Source organism: Callithrix jacchus, chromosome 4 (genome assembly GCF_049354715.1).
Source record: "Callithrix jacchus isolate 240 chromosome 4, calJac240_pri, whole genome shotgun sequence".
NCBI classification, from domain to species: Eukaryota; Metazoa; Chordata; class Mammalia; order Primates; family Cebidae; genus Callithrix; species Callithrix jacchus.
Window position 1 is genome coordinate 153,986,807 of NC_133505.1, and position 23,943 is coordinate 154,010,749.

Below are 23,943 nucleotides of genomic sequence, written 5' to 3' on the forward strand. Positions count from 1 at the left end.
AGTCCGTCGCGCCTGGAGCTTGTCCCTTTCTCCCCGAATTAGGATCAGTCTTCCTGTACTTGCCTCCTTCTTTACTACTTTCCTATTTCCACATTCTTCCTAATCAAGTACCTGTGCTTTCGTCCACCTGTCTGGTTCCTGTCCGGGAGGTTTCCCCGGCAGGAATACGTCTTTTTCAACTTGAGCCAGGTATTTGTCTCCAAGCATCCACGCGAGATGGGCAGTGCGGCAGCGGAAAGATCTGAGCAAAAAATTCATTCTGCCCCCTTTCCCCGTTGGAGTGAAGCTCCCGGGGGATTACTGAGTGGCTAATCAGCATCAGGGCAGATTGAAGGTTCTGAAAGAGTGGCAGCCCGGCGTTTCCTGCCACCCGCGCTCCTCCCAGACGAGCGGCTGGGTGCGGGGCGGTGTCATCGGCCCGGGCAGACATCGGCCCTGGAGCCGCTCCCCGCTGGCAGCCTCTTCCATCCCAGCCCCTACCTGCTAAGGCCAGACGCGTTCCACCAACAGTGACAGCTGCAGTAAAGAACCCATTATTTTTCCCGTCTAGGTTTCTCTCCTTTTCTATTATCCAAGTCCATCATCCTCCTGCCACTGACATAATCGTTGTCTAGACGCTCTTTTTCAAAACTCAAATCCAATCAAACAAAAACAAAGCCTGTCAATAAAGTAAGAACAATAATACTGCAGCCAGCGGCCGGGAGCGTGCACCCCGTTAACTGGGGGAAAGCATCAACCCCCGGCTGTAATGACCGAATTGGAAAGAAATGTTTCCTGCTGCTTGTTAGTCGTCGTTTTTACTATGCCAGCTGCAAGAGAAGCAGCTGCATACTCTGGCAACGCGACTAGGGTGGGAGAAATTTAGCCAGCGTCTGGGATTTTCGCAGGAGATAATTTAAGTCCCAGCTTCGCTCCGGCTGGGGGGCTGGGGGCCTGCGGGGCCAGGGTGGGAGAACGGGGCTGCGGCGCGCATGCGCAGGTCCCGCAGCCCGGCTCCGCGGAGGCCCAGCTGCCGCTGCCGCCACCGCCGCGGCCCGCGCTGTAACCGCGGCTGCCGCCGCTGCTCGGGGCGGGCGTTGGTGCCGTGTGCCGAGGCGCCCTGTCAGGCTAGGGGGAGCGGCTGGGCGGGGAGAGCCGGCGGCCGCGGGGGTGCCTGAGGAAGGCAGCCGGGCTCGGGAGCGGCGAGGGCGGGCCCGTCCAGCGGCGGAGGAGCGAGACGGAGCGAGGCGGGCAGCGCGGGGACCCACCCCAGGCGCCCTGCGTGCGAGGCCGGGAGGGGAGGTCGAGCGGCGGCTGCGAACCGAGACCCGGCGACCCCCGGGAGGAGGAGAAGGAGCCGGAGGACGCCGCCGAGGGACTCTGGGGCCGGGGCGGGCGAGCAGCGGCGGGGCCGCTGGCCATGGACGCGGCGGCGACGGTGGCGGCGGCGGGGGCGAGCCGGGGTGGCGGCGCGGCGCAGAGTCCGCCCGCGGCCAGGTGAGGCTGGGCTGAGCGGTCTCGGGCGCCGCCGCCACTGCTGCTGCTGCTACCGGGCCGCGGAGCGAGGAGGCGGCGGCGGCTGAAGCGGCGCCACAGCAGCCGCGCGGAGCAGCGGCGGCCTCGGAGGAAGAGGGGTGGCCGCCCGGGGTTCTTGCGGCCGCCGCTCCTGCCGTCGCAGTATTTCCTGTTCGGATTATCTTTTGCTTTCCCCCAGCTACCTCCTTGCGCTCACACTCCCACTCCTCCGTTTCCGCGGTCGAAGCTGTCCTCGGCCCCGGCTAGTCTCCCCCGCCCGGGGACCCCCTCTGCCTTGCCTCGCGGGCTGCGGGGGAGCCCCGCCGAGACCATGAGGAAATTCAACATCAGGAAGGTGTTGGACGGCCTGACCGCCGGCTCGTCCTCGGCGTCACAGCAGCAGCAGCAACAGCAGCAGCATCCGCCTGGGAACCGGGAGCCGGAGATCCAGGAAACGCTCCAGTCCGAGCACTTTCAGCTTTGCAAGGTGAACGGAGCGCTTAGCCCCGCGACGCCGTCATTGAAAAATTGGGGTTCTTTTAAGGGGGCTACTCGGGCTTTACATGGGAATGCAAGGGAAGAGAACGCCAATAGTAATAACTAATGAAAGGCTCATTCCTCCCCTAGCAAACGTTTCTTCGGTGGATTATTTTGGAAATTCGTACATCACTCATTTTCGTTGTTTTTGCTTTCGCCCCTTTGCACATGCAGCAGTCAGTTTAAGGTTGCTTCAGACTATGATCTGACCATTAATTCTGACACTCAGTACTAACCTGGAATCTTTTATATTCAAACGTTTTAATATGATTCGTCAACTTCGAAGTTTCCTTTGGAAACGGTGTCTAATGAATGTTGTTTATCAAAAAGCCAAACCCGTTCTACCAAACCTTTGCTCACTTTTCCCTTAAAATGTGATGTGAGTGGCTTGCGATAGGAAATCGCAGTTGTTTTTTTTTTTTATCATTATGTTTGTTAAAAAGTTAGTACTGAGATTTTTGCCTGTTAATGGCAGGATAATTGCCATAGCGTTCTGTAATTCAGAAAGAATGATGCAGCGAATTAATTCACCAGCTGCTTAATGAGAAACATAAACTTGTCTCGGTACTAATACCTGCCTTTTTCATAAATAGCCATGTATTTGTATGTCAGAGTTTTTAGAAAGTTGGTACATAAATATATATTTTGGTCTAATGCCCTAAAATAATTATGGCCTTAATAGTAAATTTCAAAAATATATGTTGTACTCATCTTTGTTCTGTTACAAGTGTAAAATGTTGGGATAGAGGTTTGATTATTGTTTTTCTGAATGCTTGACTAAAGTAATTATATGACAGTTTTTCCTTAGAAGTACTTGCGTTAGCATCCAAATAAAGTAATGATGAAATGAATACTGCCAAAATAAAGCATGAATTGCATTTGATGGGTTTACAAAATTTTGGACTGTTGCAAACTTCAGTCATTCGGTGTCGGATGTAATAGTGTAGAATATTAATAAAAGATTTTCTTCTTCAATGGAATACCAGTATTATGGAAAAGTAGAAATTAAAGTCTATCACCCGACTAGATTTTTGTTAGTTTCAGGTTCTATGTGAATAACTTTGTTAATATAGCTTTCACTTATTTCGTTAAAAGCAGTAAGTGCATGTGTATTTCTTTTGCATCAGTGGTAGTTGGTTCTAAATCCTAACGCCTCTGTTGACTTTTCTATTTTTAAATTTCGCTTGCTGCCTTTGTTGCTGTGATGTCACTTGCCCATCCCTAGACTGTTCGCCATGGATTTCCCTATCAACCCTCAGCCCTGGCCTTTGATCCTGTACAGAAGATCTTGGCAGTGGGAACTCAGACTGGTGCTTTAAGGCTGTATCCTTTCTTTAATTTTATTTTTTAACTTCTACTTTGTTCTCCCAAGTCCTTGTGTGTTGCTGATTAGTTCCAAAGGAAAATTTTATTTTCCTGTTTAATTCCAAAGAAATGGTGTGATCAGATGTATACTATGAGAAATCATGTGTTGGTTTTCCCCTTGATTATAATTCAGCTTATATGCTGCAGGGATGTTTCTTAGCTCTTAGTTTATAGTAGCAAAACATATCCAAATAGAGGTCTAAAGTTTTATTATAATTTTCTTTGTAAGGTGATAGAAGTTTCTAAGGGAAAATATATCTGCTTATACTATTGGTCTCATGAATGTTAAGGGTGAGGTTTAAAGACAATGACTTTTTAAAATATTATGCATAGTAGACATTGAACTTATGACCTATTATTCTAATGAATTAGAGGTTATGTTTGAATCTGAATTTGGCTGTTTTTGGCATGGCCATGTAGAAAAACCATTAGCAGAAGATAAATGCAGCAAATGAATCTTCTATAAATAGTTGTAAAGGGTTAATATTTCTAGCACTTTGTAGAGCTTTTTCTTGAAAAGTGCATAGGGATAAATTTATTCTCGATATATTTTTTCTCTTTTATGGTCTGCATTTGCTATGAATTTGTAAAAACTGTTAGGTTACTATACATGAAACTACTAGTGCAGAAAGAGTGACTCCCTGGTTATATATGAACTATACTAGTTTTATCGGGCATTTTTTTCAGATACTTCAAAAGATTTTTTTCAAGATAAGTTTTTTAGAACAAGACAGACTACTCACTTTCTATTTTTATATTGAAATAAAATGTGTTTTCTTTTACTGTGACTTTTAAGCATACTTAACCTAAATGTATTATTTTTAAACTTAAGCATAAGATTTTGTATCCAGCCATCTGTAGGATATCTACCTCCTACATATTAATGAGTAATGTGTTGGTGATAAATAGAAAAAAAATCAGTAGATGATCTCAATAAACATTACTATTGTCAAAAAAAAAAAAAAACGGGATAGGGGAGGAGCTTTACCCCTTCACATTTAAAATTTTTCTGGCTCCTGAGAAGGAGTGAGGGAAATTATATTTGAGTTAAACGTGTGCCAGGCATTTTACATCTATTTTAAAGTTACTCTTTGAAAGAAGTACTATGTGGTATAAAAATATGTCTCAAGTTTTATTAGTCATTTAGTGTGCTATCTTCAAAATGCTAATAAAAGTTTTCAGATGGATTATTGAACTATGTTACTAAGTGAAGTCTGCTATACATAGTAAATACTATGCAGTCATAACTGTATAAATGGCAAAATCTGACCAGGCTAGATCTGAATCTGTTAATTTCTGAGACAATACATCTGAAATGCTCTTGCCCAAATATCTAGATAGTTATGACCAGAATATTTTTTGGCTTCAATTGTTTAGATATTTTTATTCTTGAACCCAGTGATCAAGACCATCTAGTTTAGGGTTGTGTGAAGATGGGAATTAATTTATTTTGTCAGTACTGAGTGTTCAGCAAAACTCTGTAGTGATGAGACTAGTACAGCGTTGGATCTGGATGCATTCTTTGGAACTGAAAGCAGATTTTTTTTAATCCCAACAAAAGAATTTGATAAATGGACTAGAAGAAAGAAAGTAAAGTTGAATTAAATCAGCTATTTTTCCATTATTTTGCTTTTTTTAAAAATGAGTTTAGGTTGTACGGTTTTCCCAGTGTGATCTTGACATTCTTTTGGTAAATAACCTTTTTTCTTTTTAACAGCCAATCTAGCCCTTTTATAATTTAGTATAATTATAAGTGAATACCACCAGCAAGGCTGATTTTATAAAACCAGATTTTTAGACAACACCTTTACCCTAATGCATTTGAGTAATTAGCAAGTTGGCACAAAAAGTGTAAAGTGTTAGGCCTAGTGCTAATTGCCAATTAAAATCAAGGCTCGGTGGCCAAAATGATCACTTGTATATGACTTTTGGTATATATGCTTTTTATAGTTAAATATTATGTGAATAAAAGTGAACATGTAAGTATGGTTTGCAATTATACTCTAATTTAGTTGTTTTAGAGCCTACTTACTAAGAATGAAGTCTGGGAAACTATTTATCAAATTACTTTCTACTTTGCCTTTTTATGAGATTTCTATGAACATTCCAGAGTGATGAATTGGCTTACTTGCTAGTAATACCACCTGGTCATTCCTTCTGTTAGGTTTCAGTAGCAGATGAGCTTTTGATCTTTATTTATTATGGTTCTGATTTATAGAAAATGACTAAGCCCTTTTTATATTTTTATCTCAGTTTTTACATATGTGCTTTAAGATATATGTTAGTGTCTCCTTCTTTGTAATTTTTGAAACTAGACACCTAAATTTCAAATCTCTGCATTGGTTTAACATGCAAATTTATTACAAGTGTGTATATATTGACTGTGATCTTTTGTATATTTTCGTTTGCAATTGGTTTCTTTTGATCCTTTATTCTCTTCTTATATTAGACTCTTGTAATCTGTAATGCAGTTGTCCTAAAAGGTGTCATTAGAACAGAAAATAGACTTCTAGATAAAGTATTTTCCTTGCAGTTTTAAAAGTAGGAGGTATTTTCAGAAGTAATATTAGGCTATTACAATTCCAAGTGTAATTTGACTGATAGAATATCTTCCTAAATGTTAGAATACTATACTAAGTTGATTTATCTACCCTGGATTAAAACAGAAAAACCAGACAAGAAAGTTATATCTGATAGCTAATATTTGTAGACAAGAATTAGTGAAAATCTGAATCCTTTAATAATAATTAATAAATAATGCAAAATAAATTTAATGTATTTATACATTAATGCATAGCAAATGACGGATGATATAAATATGCTGAATGCTAAAGCTTCTTGGCTTCTGGAGAGAATATGAGATTGAAGAGTGAAGGTATTTTTAATAATGCTATTGTTGTATTTATCTAGACTTCTGATTTACTACCAAAATTTCAAATTATTTATACTGTAATGTAATTATGGGTTATCCTGATCTTATTTTTCAAATACATTTTTTCTAAACACAGTGAGGTCATTTTATATATCAATATTTCAAGGACTGAGCAGAAAAATGGAATTTCAAGTTTACTGAACTTGTATAAAAATTTGAGGTTGTTTAAAAAGAGTTGTCACATTATTCTCAAAGAACCTCATTCATTGTCTTCTTGACTGGTGGAAAATACAGTGAAACAGGCAATCTCTATTAAGATATTGTCTTTTTGATTGCAGAGTAATGTTGCTGGAGACAGGCTTACAGAATGATTTTTTTACCTTAGAGTTAACAAGTACCTGTCAGACAACATTAGATGATAAATTGTGACCTGAATTCTGATTTTTCTCTTTTCACTAAATAATTACATGTCCTTGAATTAGTTTTTTCTTTTTAACTATAGAAATGCAGGCGCAGTATTAAATGATTTCTTCAAGGAACAATTTTGTGATTTCAAGTAGCTATATATTCTTCTAGGGGAATAATACAAAATAAATGAAAATGTGGTCCTTTCTCTTTAAAAAGTTTCCAGTCCTAACCAAAAGACTGGAACTAAATAGCAGTTGAAATTAGAATTATTTAGGGCTCTACTGACATTACACAAAGTCAAGTTACATGTAAATTTGTTGCATTTGATGAATATTTCTACACATTGGTAGATAAGGATTCAGAATGACAGGGAGGAAGGAGTGGGAAAATTATTCTAGGTAAGGAAAACAGAATGCGCAAAAGTATGAAAAGAGTATTATCATGCCAGTTTGGAGGCGTGCTGAAGGGGCTGGTTGGAATAATTGAGTTAGCAGGAGAAATAAGAAGATGGTTGAGGGTCTTGAATGTTAACCTGAATATCTGCATGATGTTCAGTTAAGAATCATAGTTATGTAATAGGAGATGCTGACATGCTGACAGGAAAAAAGTGTGATTTTTAGCATGATGAATGGGGTAGTGGTGTCATAGATGAAAAGAATGGACCAAGCGAACCTTACAGATATAGGCAGTAAAGTGGATCCAAAACAGGGATGGCAGAATAGAAATTGGAGAAGGGCTTGACTTGTTTGTGTAAAATCTTAGGGAGTAACTAAGGATGATAAGGTTTTGCAAGTAAAGCAATGAGGCAATTACAAGCGAAGTGGAAAACTTGGCAAAGAAGTGGCAGAGAAATGTTGAGTTTGAAATTGTGTTATCTTTTACTTTTATCATTTTACCATTTTGAAAGTGTAGCCTGAACTACTTATTTTAGTGTGAGAAATTGATATACTTTCACTGTTTTGTGTTTTTTTGGCTGTTCCTTGGTGATTTCCACAATTTTGTTATTTAATTTATATTTAAAGTCTTTATTAACTGTTAGGCATTGTCCATTTATTTTCTGTCAGTGTTTCTCAAAGTGGTAGCATTTGGGGGAGGCTAATTCTCTGGGTTTGTCCAGCACATTGCAGGATATTTAATATCCCCATCTCCCACCTACTAAATGCCCATGTTGCGTTTCCTGCCAATGTGGTCATCCAAACCCTCCATCATACTTCCAGGTGCCTATGGTTGAAAACCACTGCATTTAGCCCAAGTTTTTCACCAGTTAAATAAGAATAATAACCCTACCTAGTTTGCGAGGTTATTGTCACATTTAAATCTAATAAAATGTGTGTATAGCTTTTAAGATCATGAAGGGATGTTTTGGTATACATTATTATTATTATTATGAGAATTTTCCTGTGGCTTTAATTTTCAAATCCTTCATTTCTATCAGCAAATACTGAGTGGCAACTGTAGGAAGGCCTTCATTTATTTTTGTAGCTAATACAAACTTTGACAAAAAGATATTGAAAAGCACTATTTTTCTCTTTGAGTGTGTCTTTAAAATGGCTGTGTCTTTCTCAACAAGTTTGCAAAATTGCTACTTAGACATGATAGTAATGTATGTGAAAGTTTCTCACACATAGTAAATGCTAAATAAATTATTGTTTAATGACTTTCTGTACTGTACTTACAAGATAGCATTGGAATATTTTGACTTGCTACTTACTAATTTTATAAAACATAATCACACCATGGGAAAAAAACTGGACATGATTTTTGTTTGAAATAGTTAAAGGTAATAGTTTAGCTAGAATTTAGCCAGGTATTCCCCCTACCCGCAACAGAGATGAGGGTCTCACTCTGTTACCCTGGCTGGAGTGCAGTGGCAGAATTATAGTTCACTTGAGCCTTCACCTTCTGGGTTCAAGCAGTCCTCCCACCTTGGCCTCCCAAGTATTTGGGACCAGAGGTGTGTGCCACCACTAATTATTTTTATTTTTGATAGAGACAGAGTTTCACCATGTTGTCCAGGCTGTTCTTGAACTCCTGAGCTCAGCCTCCCAAAGTGCTGGGATTACAGGCAGGAGCCACCACTCCAGATTGTTATCCACTCTTCTCCCCTTCCGTTGTTTTTGTTCATAGCCACTTTCCTCCTTCTCCATCCTTTTTGTTTGTGGAAGAGTTCTGGTCATTTGGAATTGTAATTGTACAGGAGAAACAAGGAGCTTGAAATACCTCAATTCATATCTCAACTCTTAGCTGGTCATTTAAGAAGACATTGCATAAAGGGAAGAATGAGTGCTGTATCAGCTGTAAGTTGTGATTCTTAGCATGGACTACTGCAGCAGGAGGAATAGGCACATTTATTTCAGAACAACCAGAAATGGAATCTGCTTGGAGACAGTTTATTTTGCAGTGGATTTCTTGTGGAGGAAAACAAATGTGATAGAAACCAAGGAACTGAAAAGAATATGTTAACTATTGGAGAATCAAGTCTGTGCCTTGTAAGCCTTTTTACCTTAAGTGAGTTTTTATCTCTTTTGTTTTGTTTTGTTTTCTGTTTGGTTTTTAGTATGATTCATTTGAAATCACGACTTAACTTTGTCATCCTGAAGGATGGCAAAGTAAAGACATTTTGGAATAATTACCTTATTATTAGGTGATTGTTGTTCTAATAATCTTCAGACTCATTTTGTATAAATGAACTAAAATCTCTGTGCTTCAATTTCCTTTGTGTAAAATGAGGAAATTGTGTTATTTCGAAGCGTTCTTCCAACTCTTGGATCTTAGAATTTCTTTTCTGTGGGGGATTTAGGAATTCTTTGGACTGTGTTCCTGTAGGGGGTTCTTCTGTTTGACTACTCTGAGTTTCTGTTAATGAGGATGAGGTATTAGACTCCATGCCATTGTGGCTCCCTCAGCTTTGTATCCATTGACTACATCCATAATGCAAGTCAGTAGAAGCACAAGTGTCAATTTTTGTTTACAGAAGGGACCAGGAAAGAGCATGTGAATGAACTAACACAGATGTCTTTCCTTGAAACAGTAGCTCACATTGAATACTAAGATGGTGGATTGTAGCATTTTCTGTGTATAACAGAAAGGTCTCATTATGACATCGGAAACCAGGACATTTTTTAATGCCATTAACAAAATTTACCTTCTTTTCTTGGTTGTTAAATGTCAGGATGTAAAATTAAAGTAAGTTAACAATATTGAGTTCGTAATCACATGATCATAATAGTCTTTAGAGATTTATTATAGAGACTATCTTCCTTGAATTGCTTGTATGTAATTTGAGTACTAAATTTGGTAATTGTGTAGTATAATTTGGAGTAATAATCAATGGGCATGTATATGTAAATAACTGGACTATAGGGGTTGAGTATCACTAAATTAAAGATAACCTTTAGTTGTTGGATCAATTTGGCTTTATGCACTGGAAGAAGCATGTTATTTACAAGAATATTTTTTTTCTTTTGAGATAGGGTTTCGCTCCGGAATACAGTGGCACAATCACAGCTCACAGCAGCCTAGACCTCCCAGGCTCAAGCGATCTTCCTGCCTCAGCTTCCCAAGTAGTTGAGACCACAGATACGAGCCACATCACTTGGCTAATTATATATATAATATATATAATATCTCTGTGTATGTGTGTGTGTGTGTGTGTGTGTGTGTGTATACACACAGAGAAAGAGCGTGGCGCACGTGTGCAAAGATTGGGTCTTAGTGTGTTGCTGAGGCTGATCTGGATTCAAGCTGGGATTATGGGTTATGAGCTACTATGCCCAGCCTACAAGAAGAAAATTAATAATTAGGATATCAGTATTGTGCAGTAATAGTAATAATCAGAATGTGTATTTGTTTTCGATGTTTAAATGAGAGTTTCCTGATGAGAAGGTATTCTTGGTATTGGGCTGGCAGATTAAGGAAATAGTTTTTTGGTTTGACGTAAACAGATGTTTATCTGTTTAAGAATATAATAGATTGATGTAACGAAAAGGGCATTTCACTATAAATACCTTTTAGATTTGGACTTGAATTTATGAAGATAGATTTTAAGCATGGTTAGTTCTATAAAAGTTCTTGGGAAGCAAGATAGTGATTACTTACTGATTTTTAAGACATAAACTAAGTTCATAAAACTGTAATCCTAAAGACTGCCAAAAAGGTACTTGATACATCTCGTTCCCTTAGCCACATACAGCACAAATTATTCTAAGGAGAAGTTATGGTGCTTTCTGGTTTAATTACTCAGACTTCCTGTAGAGACAGTCAGGTTTCTGTACAATTATTTTGTACTTTAATTTGAATGCATTTCTGATTGTTACTAGCAGCAATAACAATAAGGACTTTTTAGTGATATGTATATCTGTATTACCATTTTTAATATTTTTGAATAAATATGTTGCCATCTTTCAGATTTAGCAATTCCAGTTGGTTGGTTTAATCTCTTATTTTCCTCATATTTCCTTTTAAATATATTTTGCACACCAGCTTGTTTACCATGTAACTTTTTTCTTTTGGCCATGAGTGGAAGGTAAACTGAGGCAAAGGAGGTAGGGGTAAGAATTGTTGACACAGTTTATTGCTGACTAGTCAGTGTTCTACAATGGCTGTGTGTTTATTGATTCCTTAAGTCTAGAATATGCTTTTCTCTGTTTAAATAGATCTTATGCTTAAAACCCAGTGCCTTTGTCTTTGTGATACATGTTTTCGTTTGATTCCATTCCTGCTTCCAACCTATTTAGCCATCTTTTTCTTAGTTGAGCATCTAAAATATTAATTTCTGTATTACCATTTTTTATAAGTAATATGTGACATTGAATGTCTAAAAGTAGATCTTTTAGAAATTATAACTGTAATATAGAGTGGCATTTTCTTTTAAAATAAATTGAAGATTGTTACAGGGTATGAAAAGATACAATGCAGTCCAAAGTAATGCAAATCAGCAATATCGACCAGTATCCTCTCTTTTATCAAGATTCCAGAAATTAGACAGTAGTAGTGTATAAATTACGACGTCAAGACAAGGGAACATACAGATTCCTAAATGATCAACTTTATGTTCTTCAGTAAGGATTACAGGGTGGATAAGTATGTGTGTGTGTGCAGACATTTAAAGAAGATCTAAGTCTTTAGGGGTCAGCGAACATTTTCTATGAAAAGCTTAGATAGTAAATTATAGGCTCTATAGTTTCTGTGACAACTACTCAACTCTGCTTCTATATTAGCACAAATGCAACCATAAACAATATCTAAAAACATAAGTAAAAGTGATCTTCAACAAAACTTTATTTATAAAATCTAACAGTTGGCTGGATTTGGCCCAGAGGCCAGTTTGCCAATCTCTGCCTTAGTTTATCAGCCTGGCTTGTTTTTAAAGGATATGCAGAGATAAATGTTCAGTAAGGAATACATTTTAATATTTAAATTTTATTAAGTGCACTTGTTACTAGTTGAAATTTAACCTTTAGTTAAAAATAAAAGATTCTTAAAAAAAATTTTTTTTGAGACAAGTTCTGGCGTTCTTACACAGGCAGAGTATAGTGGTGCTATCTCGGCTCACTACAGCCTCTGACTCCAGGTGCATGCTACCACGCCTGGCTAATTTTTGTATTTTTCTTTTTTTCTAGAGAAGGGGTTTTGTCATGTTGCCCAGGCTGGTCTCAAACTCGTGAGTTCAAGCTATCCACTGACCTCAGCCTCCTAGAGTACTTGGGTTATAGGCATGAGCCACTGTACCCAGCCAAGTATCAGTAATTTTTAATAATACATAGTAACTCTATATATCAAGGTAAAATTTTTTTACAGGTTTTTTTTTTAATCTTGTGAGGGGATTTTATCTCTGTTGAATTATGATTAGTATAATGATAAAGGTAGCTTAAGTAGGCATCCTTTGGGGGTAGTTCAATGATTAGCTTGATTATTGAAATATTTAGCTTGACTTCCTAATTTTAATTAAAAATATAATATCTTTTGTAACTTTTTCTTAATATCTTTCTTCATATATAGATATGTGTAGGTACATTTAGATAGATGCCTTTTATTAAAATACTCTGACTTATTTGATGTATACAAACGGTCAAAAATAACTGGGGAAGAAAAAAACCTGAAAAATGAATAATGTATTTTTAAAAAATTCATAAAGCTCCTAGAAGAAAGTTCAGATTCTTGGTCACTTTCTTTAGAGTCGGATATATTACATGCCTCTTCTTGGAAAGAACATATATGGTAATTTAATTGGAAACTGAAATTATATCTACTTTTTGAAAAATTTTTATAGTTGCCCACTGACCACTATTTGTATTTCTTCCAGTAGCAGTAAATATAGATATAATTTTATTTAGTAAATAAGGCTAATTTTTACTTGATTCCATTTCTCCAACTGGTATTAATTCTTTTGGAGGTATATCTAAAAATATATACATGACAAATAAATGAAGTGATAACTTGCTGAGCATATTTCTTTATATTTATTGGAGCTATGATTTTAGCGTGAACATTTACCTAGAAAGGTGTTTAAATAAACAGCTGATAATTTTTGTTTTATGTTAATCTTCATTTGAAAAATAAGTTTTACTTTATACAGCTTGTTATTTGCAAAATATGAGTCCTAGAACTTACATGGTAGTTATTATAAAATAGCAAGTTTTAAACAATTGAAAGTGTTTTAATAATAGTCTTTGGTCTTTTTCTTCTTCAAATAAGTGCAGTCTAGAACTTTTGAAGCTTTTCCTGGTGAAGTTGTTTGTTGGTGTGCTTAATCCCGCTTTTTCTTGAAAGTACATAAGCTTTTCTTGTAATAGCAATACCTCTGCTTTTACACAGCAGCACTCTGTCAAAGGTAACTATAAATCTGGCGGCATCAGCTGTTGCAGTAGTTTCTACTGAATGGTTTTTCTTCTGTGTATTTGCTTCTTTTTGTCTTCTGAAAAGGTGAAAAACTGTTGAAACAGATTTTTCTTTGTACTGTTTTTTTTTTTCATAATTTGTTGTATTTTTCTTTTAAAATCAGTCTTCGTGCTGTTTTTTTTTTTCATAATGCGTTGTATTTTTCTTTTAAAATCCACGTGACTTACTTGAGAAAAGAACTTAGCCATTTAGGCATCTGGGAATAGATGCTGGGATAAAAAACTGTTTTTACTCGTGAGAATTTACATTCTTTCTTGTTCATTTAACCCAGACCACTATTATTTATGTCTACATAATAAATGGAAGTTTAAGCAAGTGGTTCCTTTAAAAATATATTTATCTATCAAAAGCCATTCAAAAGAATTGCCTGTGATAATAAACATAACACATTTTGGCCTCTTCAGAGACAGTTCTAACTCCAAAACAGTGAATATTAAGAATCATTATTTTCAACCACTCTAATTTGTTTATAAATAATAAAACATTTCTTACTAAAAATAATAGTGGAGGGAGGTACTTAGAGGCCTGTTCCAACGCAGTGAATACTATAATTACACATTAGTCTGAATGCTGCAATTAATTTTTTGTTTTGGTGCTTGTTTTCACATTAAAAGAAAGGAGGTGACTGACCTAAATTTTCAAATACTGTTGGACATTTGTAAAATGTTAGAATTGTCTTGACTTAAGAAAGTTTTAAATGTTGATATACATATTTTTCATGGTTATTCTTAGCATTTTGTTAAATATTTACTGCAGAAATAGTTCATTTTGTAGTTTTTATTTAAATGAGATTAGCAGAATTTTAGAATTGGGTCAGAAGTAAAAATTAATTTTGCTTACCCTTATTATCATCAGGATGTGGCTATCTTCATTTTTAAATATATTTTCTAAATAGACTCTTTTTTTTTTTTTTAGAACATTTTTAGGTTCACAGCAAAAATAAATGAAAGGTACAGTGATATCCTATATACTCCCTGTCCCAAAACATTCATAGCCTCCTCCATTGTCAGCACAGTGGCATATTGAATCTACATTGACACATTGTTTTCATCTAAAGTTCATGATACATTCTTTGTACATTCTATGAGTTTAAACCAATGTATAATTACATGTCTTTCATCATTATAAAATCATACAGAATATTCTCTGAGTTTTGTGCTGTTCCTCATGTAGATCTTACACATATTTGTTAGACTTATATAGCACTGTGTTTTTAATTTCAAATGCCACTGGTTCTTTTCTGGTATATAAGAAAGCGAATAACTATTTTTTTTTCTTTGTTAGAGACAGGGTCTTGCTCTGTTTCCCAGGCTGGAGTGCAGTGGCACAAGCACAGTTCGCTGCAGTCTCGACCTCCTGGGCTCAAGCACCTCAGCCTTCTGAGTAACTGGGACCACAGGCGCAGACCACCACACCCAACTAAGTTTTAAATTTGTTGTAGAGAAAGGGTCTTGCCATGTTGGCAAGGGTTGTCTAGAACTCATGGGCTCCAGTGATCCCCTCTCCTCAACCTCCCAAAGTGCTGGGATTTACAGGCATGAGCCACTGCTCCCGGGTATGAATGAGTTTTGTATGTTAACCTTGCATCCTGGCCACCTTGCTATAATCACATGTTGGTTGCAGGAGTTTTTCTGTTGATTCTTTCTGATATCTGCATGGTTGATCATGTTATTTTTTTTTTATTTATTTTTTTGAGACAGAGTTTCGCTCTTATTACCCAGGCTGGAGTGCAATGGCGTGATCTCGGCTCGCTGCAACCTCTGCCTCCTGGGTTCAGGCAATTCTCCTGCCTCAGCTTCCTGAGTAGCTGGGATTACAGGCACGCACCACCATGCCCAGCTAATTTTTTGTATTTTTAGTAGAGACGGGGTTTCACCATGTTGACCAGGATGGTCTCGATCTCTCGACCTCGTGATCCACCCGTCTCGGCCTCCCAAAGTGCTGGGATTACAGGCTTGAGCCACCGCGCCTGGCAGTTGATCATGTTATTAATGAACAAAGACAGTTTTATTTCTTTCTTCCCAATCTACCTGTATACCGTTTATTTCCTTTGCTCATTGCATTAGCTGGTGTTCCCATTACAATGCTGAAGGGAGTGAAGAGATGGATATCCTTGTCTTGTTTCTGATTGTAGTAGGGAAGCTTTGAGTGTCTTGCTATTAGTGTGTTAGCTGTAGGTTTTATGTAGATATTCTTTATCAAGTTGAGGACCTTCCCCTGTATTCCTAGTTTACTGACAATATTTATCTGGAATGAGTGTTGGATTTTCTACATCGATTGATACAATCATGTGATTTTTCATTTTTAGCCTGTTAATGTGATGGATTATATTAATTGGTTTTCACATGTTGAGCTAGCCTTGTGTACCTGGGATAAAATTCCGTTTGGTCATGCTGTGTGATTCCTTTTATACATTATTGAATTCATTTTGGTAAAATTTTGTTGAGGATATTTGCATCCATCTTCATGAGAGAGATTGATCTTCTTTTTCTTTTCTCATAGTGCCTTTGTCTAGTATTCATATTAGTGTAATGCTGGGCTCATAAAGTGAGTTAGGATGTATTTCCTCTGTTTGCATCTTCTGAAAGAGACTAGAAACGTGGCATAATTCTCCAGTCAGCCCTCTAGTTTGAAAATCTATTACTTGATTGTTTCTTTAATATATACAGGCCTGTTCAGATTGTCTATTTCTTCTTGTGTGAGTTTTGGTAGATTGTATCTTTCAAGAGCTTGGTCCGTTTTATCCATGTCATCAAAATTGTAGGCATAGAGTTATTTTTAGTATTCCTTTATTATCCTTTAATTGTTCATGGAAGTTAAAGTGATGTCCCTCTTTCATTTCTGATGTTAGTAATTTGTGTCCCTTCTCCTTTTTCCTTAGCCTGGCTAAAGCTTATTGATTTTTTTTTGAAGGAACCAGCTTTTAGTTTTGTTGATTTTTCTCTTTTGATCTGTATTCAGTTTCACTGATTTCTTCCTTAACTGTTGTTATTTATTTTCTTGTGTTTACTTAGGACTCAGTTTCCTCTTCGTTTTGTAGTTTCTTAAAGTGGAAGTGATTGATTTTAGATGTTTCTTCTTTAATATATGAATTCAATGCTGTAAGTTCCCTTTACTATTTTCTGTGTTGCCCATAAATTTTGATAAGTTGCTTTTATTTAGTTCAAAACATTTAAAAAAATTCTCTTGTGATGTCTTTTCTTGACCCAAGTGTTAGTAGAATTGTTTTGTTTAATCTACACATATTTTGGGATTTTCCAGCTGTCTTTTAGTGATTTCTAGTTTACTTGCATTGTGTTCCAACAACTGACCTTGTATAATTTCTACTCTTTTAAATTTTTTTAGGTGTATTGTATGATTCAGAATATGGTCTGTCTTGGTTAATGTTTCATGGGAGTTGAGAAGAATGTGTGAAGAATGTGTGTTTTGCTGTTACCGGATAAAGTAGACTGTAGTCTAGTTGGTAGATGATGTTGTTGAGGTCTGCTATGTTGGTACTATTTTTCTGCCTGCTAGATCTGTCCATTTCTGATAGAGGGAATAGAGGGATGTTAAAGTTTACAACTGTAATAATGAATTCATATATTTCTCCTTGCAGTTTTACCAGTTTTTGTCTTATATTTTTGACACTATTTTCTTACATGCATACACCTTAAAGACTGTGGTGCCTTCTTGGAGAATTTTTTTTTTTCATTTTATAATGCCCCTCTTTATCTCTGATAACTTTCCTTGGTCTGAAGTCTGTGTCTAAAATTAATATAGCCACTTTGCTTTGTTTGGATTAGTGATAGCATGGCATATCTTTCTTCATCTATTTACTTTTATTCTTTATGCATCTTTATATTTAAAGTAGATTTCTTGCAGACAACATATTAGCTGGGTCTTAATTTTAGATCCACTTTGACAATTTGTCTTTTAATTGGTGCATTTGGACCATCCAAGTTTAAAGTGAATATTGATATACTTTCAGTAATACCTACCATATTTGTTACTGTTCTGTATTTGTTGCCTTTTTGTTTCTATTTTTGTTTTCCATTCTTTTTATGCCTCTTGTGGTTTTAATTGAACATTATTTATGGTTCTACATTTTCTCTCCTTTCTCAGTATATCAGTTTCTAAGCATATAAGTTATACTTTTTTAAAATTTTTAAATAGTTGCTCTAGAATATGCAGTATACATTACAACTAATCTGAGTCTGCTTTGAAAGAACACTATACTGCCTCACAGGTGGTATGAATACCTTATAATAACAAAAAGAAATTGTAATTCTTTACAGTCATCATTTATGGCTTTGCTGTCATTCATTTCGCCTATATGTAAGCATACATAAGTGTTTATATATATAAACATACATAACTGGATACATTGCTGCTGTTATTATTTTTAACAAACTGTTACTACTAGATTAATTAAGAAATAGAAAAGTTTTTATTTTTGCCTCTATTTTTTTTCTCTAATGCTCTTCCTTTATGTAGAGCTGAGTTTCTGATCTGTGGACTTTTCTTTAAGAAAAAAAAAAAACTTTTGACATTTTTGCAGTACAGGTCATCTGGCAATAAATTTTATTAGTTTTTGTTTGAGCAAGTTTTTATTCATCAGTCTTCAAGGCTAATTTTGCAGTATACAGAATTAGTTTTTTTTTTTTAACTTTCTAGACTTTAAATATTTTATTTGTCTCTCTTTTTGCCTGCATGGTTTCTTGTGAGAAGTCAGAAATAATTTTTATCTGTGCACCTCTGTTGGTAAGGTATTTTTTGCCAATGTCTTTCTTCAAGATTTTCAAAAAAAATCTTTGGATTTCTGCAATTTTAAGGTATAATATGTCTAGGTGTAGCTTTTTTTTAAAGCATTTATTCTCCTTGGTATTTTCCTCTTGATTTTATGGTTGATATATGACATTAGTGTAGGAGAAATTCACAGTCATTATTGCTTTAAATATTTCTTTCTGTTCTCCCTTCTCCAGGTTTTCCTGTTACGTGTACACCTTTTGTAGTTGTCCCACTGTTCTCGGATATTCTGTTCTGCTTTTTTCCCAGTCTTTTTCTCTTTGCTTTTCAATTTTGGACATTTCCTTTGAGTATCCTCAGGTTAAGAGACTGTTTCCTTAGCTTTGACAGACTACTATTGAGTCTATCAAAAGCATTCTTTACTTCTGTTACAGTAAAGAATGCTTTTTTACTTCTTTACTTCTCTAGCTTTTCTTTTTAACTGGTTCTTAGAATTTCCATCTTTCTGCTGATACTGCCCATCGGTTGTTTGGTATTGTCTACTTTATCCATTAGAATGCTTAGCATAAGAACCATGGTTGTTTTAAATTCCCAGTCTGATAATTCCAACATTACTGCCATTTCTAAGTCTGATTCTGATGCCTGCTTCATCTCTTCTAACTGTATTTTTTGCCTTTTAATTTTTTTCCTGATATCTTGACATGATGTACTGAGTAAAAGGTAAAAGCTGCTATGATAGGCCTTTGGTAACATAGGGGGAAGGGAAGTGTGCTGTAGTCCTGTCATTAGGTGTCGATTTTTAGAGAATCTGTGCTCTTGGACTGTGAACTTTAGGAGTGCTTCTTAATCCCTCCTTCCCATACTTCCACTTCCTTTTAGGTAGGATAGGATGGCTAAAGTGGGCTGAAGTTGGTTACTTCTCTTCCTCTACTTGGAAGGCTTGTGCCCACTGGATTGAATGATTTCTCTTCTTTCAGGTTAGTTAAAGCCTGATAAAACCTCAGCAGGTTAGGCTCTGGTAAACTGTTATTTCTGAAGGCAGACCTTGTTGTTAAGAACAGAATATGCTCTTGTATATTTTTAATGGTTGCTTTTTCTCTTCCCTCTGGTGGTAGCAGGAGGGGATTTTCTCCAGTATTCACTGTGAGAACTTGGTCAAGCTTTGGAGGTAAAATATACAAAGATGTGGGGACATCTCTATGACTGGGTTCCCCTGGAGTTTTTGACTTCCTGACTTGTCTGTTTTGAGCCTCCAGCTATTCCCCAATTACAGTGCTTGCTTCCTTACCCTGGCACTGCTTCTCACAGAGGTTTGTGCTTACGGGTTTCTGCTTTAGCAGGTTGTGATTCTCTACATCTATGTGTCTCTCTTTCCAGTTTGGGGCAGTGGTTTTTCTTGTAATCTCACTACTTTTACAGATCTTTAAGATGAGTTGTTGATTTTCCAGTTTATTCAGCTTTTTACTTCTTATTAAGGTAAAGTGTGATTTCCATGCTCCTTACACACTACACTGGAAAACAGAAGTTGATATTAATTTTTATTGGTGAAAACACACATGGGCTCCAAAAAGAGGTTTTAAAACTGACGTTTATCAAGTAGTTGCAACTGTAGAATAGGGGTGCTCCAAAACTGTAATTAATCAGTTGGCCAAGACTTTGGATTGCAAGTACATTCATAGCCTATAATATACAAAATGAAGTGCTCTTCATTATGTTAATTTTTGGTAAACACTTATAAATCTGTTGTTTTGACTGTATTTCTATTGAGTCAGTCAGAAGCTAATTCAGATGACAGTGGGAAATTATTACATAAACATTTGGAAAGTAAGAACTGGGAGGAGATAGGGAATTCATGATTATTCAATTAGAAGAAAAGGAAATCTGGTAAGTTATTTAATGGATTATATGTATATAAATAATTTATTTAGGAAAGTAACAATTATGCCCACAAGGTTTCCCAGCGTTCTTCAACTGTGGCTATATATTAGAATAATTTGTGGAGCTGAAAAAAACAAAATGTACATACAATGCCCAAACACGCTTGGATTTCTTCTCTAGAGATTCCAAATCAGTGAGTCTGACATGGGGCATGACATCTGTAATTTTTTTGTTTTTAAATCTTTGTGGATGCTTGTCATATAGAGCCAAAATTGAGACTATTAGTTTAAGGGTTTGACAGGCTGGGTAGCAATATTCTTTAACAGATGGTAGATAAGAAACATGTTAATTACCATATATAGAGAGGATGTCGTTTTAAAGCAATTATAACATCTTGAGATCTGTGGTGTAACCATGAGGAAATACGCTGCCTTTTTGCTCTGCCACTGCGTTTGGAGACAGAGCTGTGAAACCGTATTATGTGAAATATTTGGAAAGGAGCTGGAGTTCCAGGTCTTGAGTTATGATGTTTTCCCTTCCTAGTAATTTATCACTGGTCATGAGAATGAGCAAGATAAAAGGCCATGGAGTCTAATTATGGTTGAAAAGTCTCTTCTAAAACATGCAGGGCTTGGCTGGGTGATGTGGCTCTCGCCTGTAGTCTCAGCACTGGGAGGCCGAGGTAGGCAGATCATTTGAGGCCAGGAGTTCAAGACCAGCCTGGCCAGTATGGTGAAACCCCGTCTCTACTAAGAATACAAAATTAGCTGGGCCTGGTAGTACATGTCTGTAATCCCAGCTGGGAGGCTGAGCCACGAGAATCACTTTCACACCTGGGAGACAGGGATTGCAGTGAGCTGTGACTGCAACACTGAACCAGCCTGGGAGACAGAGTGAGACTGTGTCTCCAGATAAATAAAATAAAATAAAATAAATTAACTTGCAGGTGATCCTCATAATGATCAGGTTAAGAAGGCAGGTGATGTTTCACAGATGAGTAAACTAGAGCAGAGGTAGATTGTTTTGGTATCTAAGGTATTTTCATTTTTTACTCGTAACCTGCTACTTACAGAAAGTTTATTATTTTTTTAGCAGGCTATATTATCATTAGTAGGATAAATATATCATGTACTGCCGCTTTTAATTGTAGACTTTCATTTGTCCCCCATAACAGTGTTGATGAAGAAGTCAAAGATTTCCGATGACGCTCCATGTTTTTTTTTAATTGTTTTTTATGTTCATACAAAATATAGTATTGGTCCTAATCTGAAGCTTATCCTCTTTTCACTTCACAAATGCTTCCATCAATATTATTTGATCCTGTTACAGTGGTATGTAGATTTTAACTTTGTTATTGAAAAATAATCACATTATGGTTTAATCTCTCCATGACTTAGGCCATTAAAAGTAAAAATCATCTGACTTTTTATTCAGAGTAGTGAGGCAATTCAGAGTAGCAACATCTTGAAGGCATATCAAAATACTTAAAAAGGTTTAAATTACCCTGTTTGCTGAAGTTATAAGAATGTACTGAAAGAAATGGTAAGAGAGGTTAACCTTCAGTGTTTCTGATGAATAAAAATTGTGCTCTTGGGTTTACCTTTTTTACTGTGGTAGGAAGGAACAGTTTTCCCTTAAAATTTTTTCTTGGTTTAGTACGAGACTATCTCCCCAAAGAAAATTACTTTCACAGAATATTATATACTTAAACATATACTATTGTAGGATATTTTATTGTCTTTTATATAGTTCATAGAAAGTATGATCCTTATTCTCATCTTTAAGCTTTGCAAGATGTAAATGTATTTTCAGAAATCTTACAGGATACCAAAGTTCTCCAGTTGCTTTCTAGTTTATATGTACTCTAGTCTTCCATTCCTAGGTTGGAAAACTGAGTATGTCCCTTCTGTAGAGATTAGAATAGTATCATAACTTTTCTTTGCCTTTTTCCTCACTGAAAATAATGGATGAACAGATTCTCTGAAAAGATATATAATCTTAAAAATATTAATAATTTACAACATATATATCAGTTTTGTTACTGTCTCATTCTTCATAAAAGAAGAGGTTGTCAGAATACGTATGTCAGACATTTTCATAGTGCACACTGAGAGTGATGGTAGTGAAAACTTGCCAGGAGCTATACTCTCAGACTTTATCATTGACTGGGGGCCCATGGCCTGTTTCTTTTACTATTTTTGTTTCCACTTTGCTGACAGTACAAATAAGTAGTAAGAGGAAATCTTGTGATTGTAATAATAACCTTAAAAAAATCATGAAGGTAAAACAAATGGGCTAGAAATGTAATTTATGGGATTTTAAGGGCTTTAATGGATCCTAGAGGAAATTGAGTCCGATTTCCTGAAAGTGACAGGATTAGAACATTTTTCCTTTGTTGTGTACTTTTTATTGGTTTTCTGAAAAGTGAACTAATCTTACCTAAGAAGTTATGACTGGATCACACATGGTGGCTCATGCCTGTAATCCCAGCATTTTGGGAGGCTTAAGTCCAGAAGTTCAAGACCAGTCAAGGAAGCAGCAAGACCCAAGCTCTACAAAAAAGAAAAAAGAAAAATTTAACCAGGTATAGTGGCAAGTACTTGTAGTCCCAGCTACCCTGGAGGCTGAGGCAGGAGGAACCCTTCAGCCCAGAAGTCTGAAGCTGGAGTGAGCCATGATCCTGCCACTGCAGTCTAGCCTGGGTGACAGAATGAGACCCTTAAAAAAAAAAAAAAAGGTATTTCTGGACATAAAACATGTTTCTTAGGTTGTAAGAAAACTCATTCATTCATAAATATTTATAGAGTGTCTACTATGTGTCATATAGTTTACCAGGAAAGTAAAGGGAGTAAAGAGAGCAGATGACTATGTTCATATTACCTGTGACTGTTTGAAAGCCTTCCACACTCTAGGATGGAAGTATAGTATAGGCTCTCAAATATAGTTGTATAATTCAGCCAAAGATTGTCCCAACTGAAGGAAAAGGAGGTAGGTGCAGAATTCAGTATGACTGTATAATAAACAAGGAGGGAAATAAATGGCATGGACATAAAAGAATAGTGTGAGACATGCTAAAGTTTCAAATTAACTGATGTTTGTAAGAATAATTGAAAAGGTTTTTTTTCAAGTAATATTTTTATCTACAAAATTCTTATCTACTTGGAGTTAGTGAGGACCTAACTATTATATTGCTTTTATATTTCTGTTGCTAAACTTTTGAGATCCTTGAGGATGAGGACTATGAGGGTACACCCTCAGTGCCTATTGAAGTTCTCAAATAAGAAAAATTGAATGGGTTAAGCAAACATGGTTAAGGACTATTCTATAGCTTCCCATCTTTACTTTTTAGGAGCTACAAAATGGGAGAAGATGGAGGCTAATTAGGATCGTTAGTATAAGAAGCTCTGCTTTGTTTCACTTTAATTTGCCCGTTTTTCTTGCCACACATCTGTATAGTAGTGAATGAAAGTAGGTAGGGTTGGAAAGAAACCAGTGGTTATGGAGAAGAGAGAGAGACTAGGTACGTGGTTTATTATTCCAGAATGTGAGGTATGAAAACAAGGTTGTATTCTGTGGCTCTAGAGAGAGGTCTTGATGCAGGTTTTCTAGTATTAATGGTATAAGTCAGATGGATACAATAACCTAATGAAATAAACCCAGTAATGGTATGTCTGATTCTGTACTGCTACTTTTCTCCACTCTAGAAACACACTAAAAGAAACCATCTTTCCACAGGTATATACTTGGTTTAAAGATTAAGT

The 23,943-nt window shown here is 36.6% G+C and overlaps 1 protein-coding gene across 13 annotated transcripts in view; it reads left to right on the forward strand.

The window, feature by feature from the left end:
• Window positions 1-971: 971 nt before the first annotated feature.
• STXBP5 (syntaxin binding protein 5) overlaps window positions 972-23,943 on the forward strand; it is a 179,612-nt gene continuing 156,640 nt past the window's right edge. For all 13 annotated transcript variants that reach the window (XR_013534617.1, XR_013534616.1, XR_004742141.3 and 10 more), the window contains exons 1-2: window positions 972-1,981; window positions 3,257-3,354. Coding sequence is in view for 8 of the 13 variants with exons in the window: in XM_078370267.1 (XP_078226393.1) it covers window positions 1,826-1,981; window positions 3,257-3,354 (254 nt within the window). In the remaining 5 variants the exon portion in view is untranslated. The remainder of the gene's footprint in view (window positions 1,982-3,256; window positions 3,355-23,943) is intronic.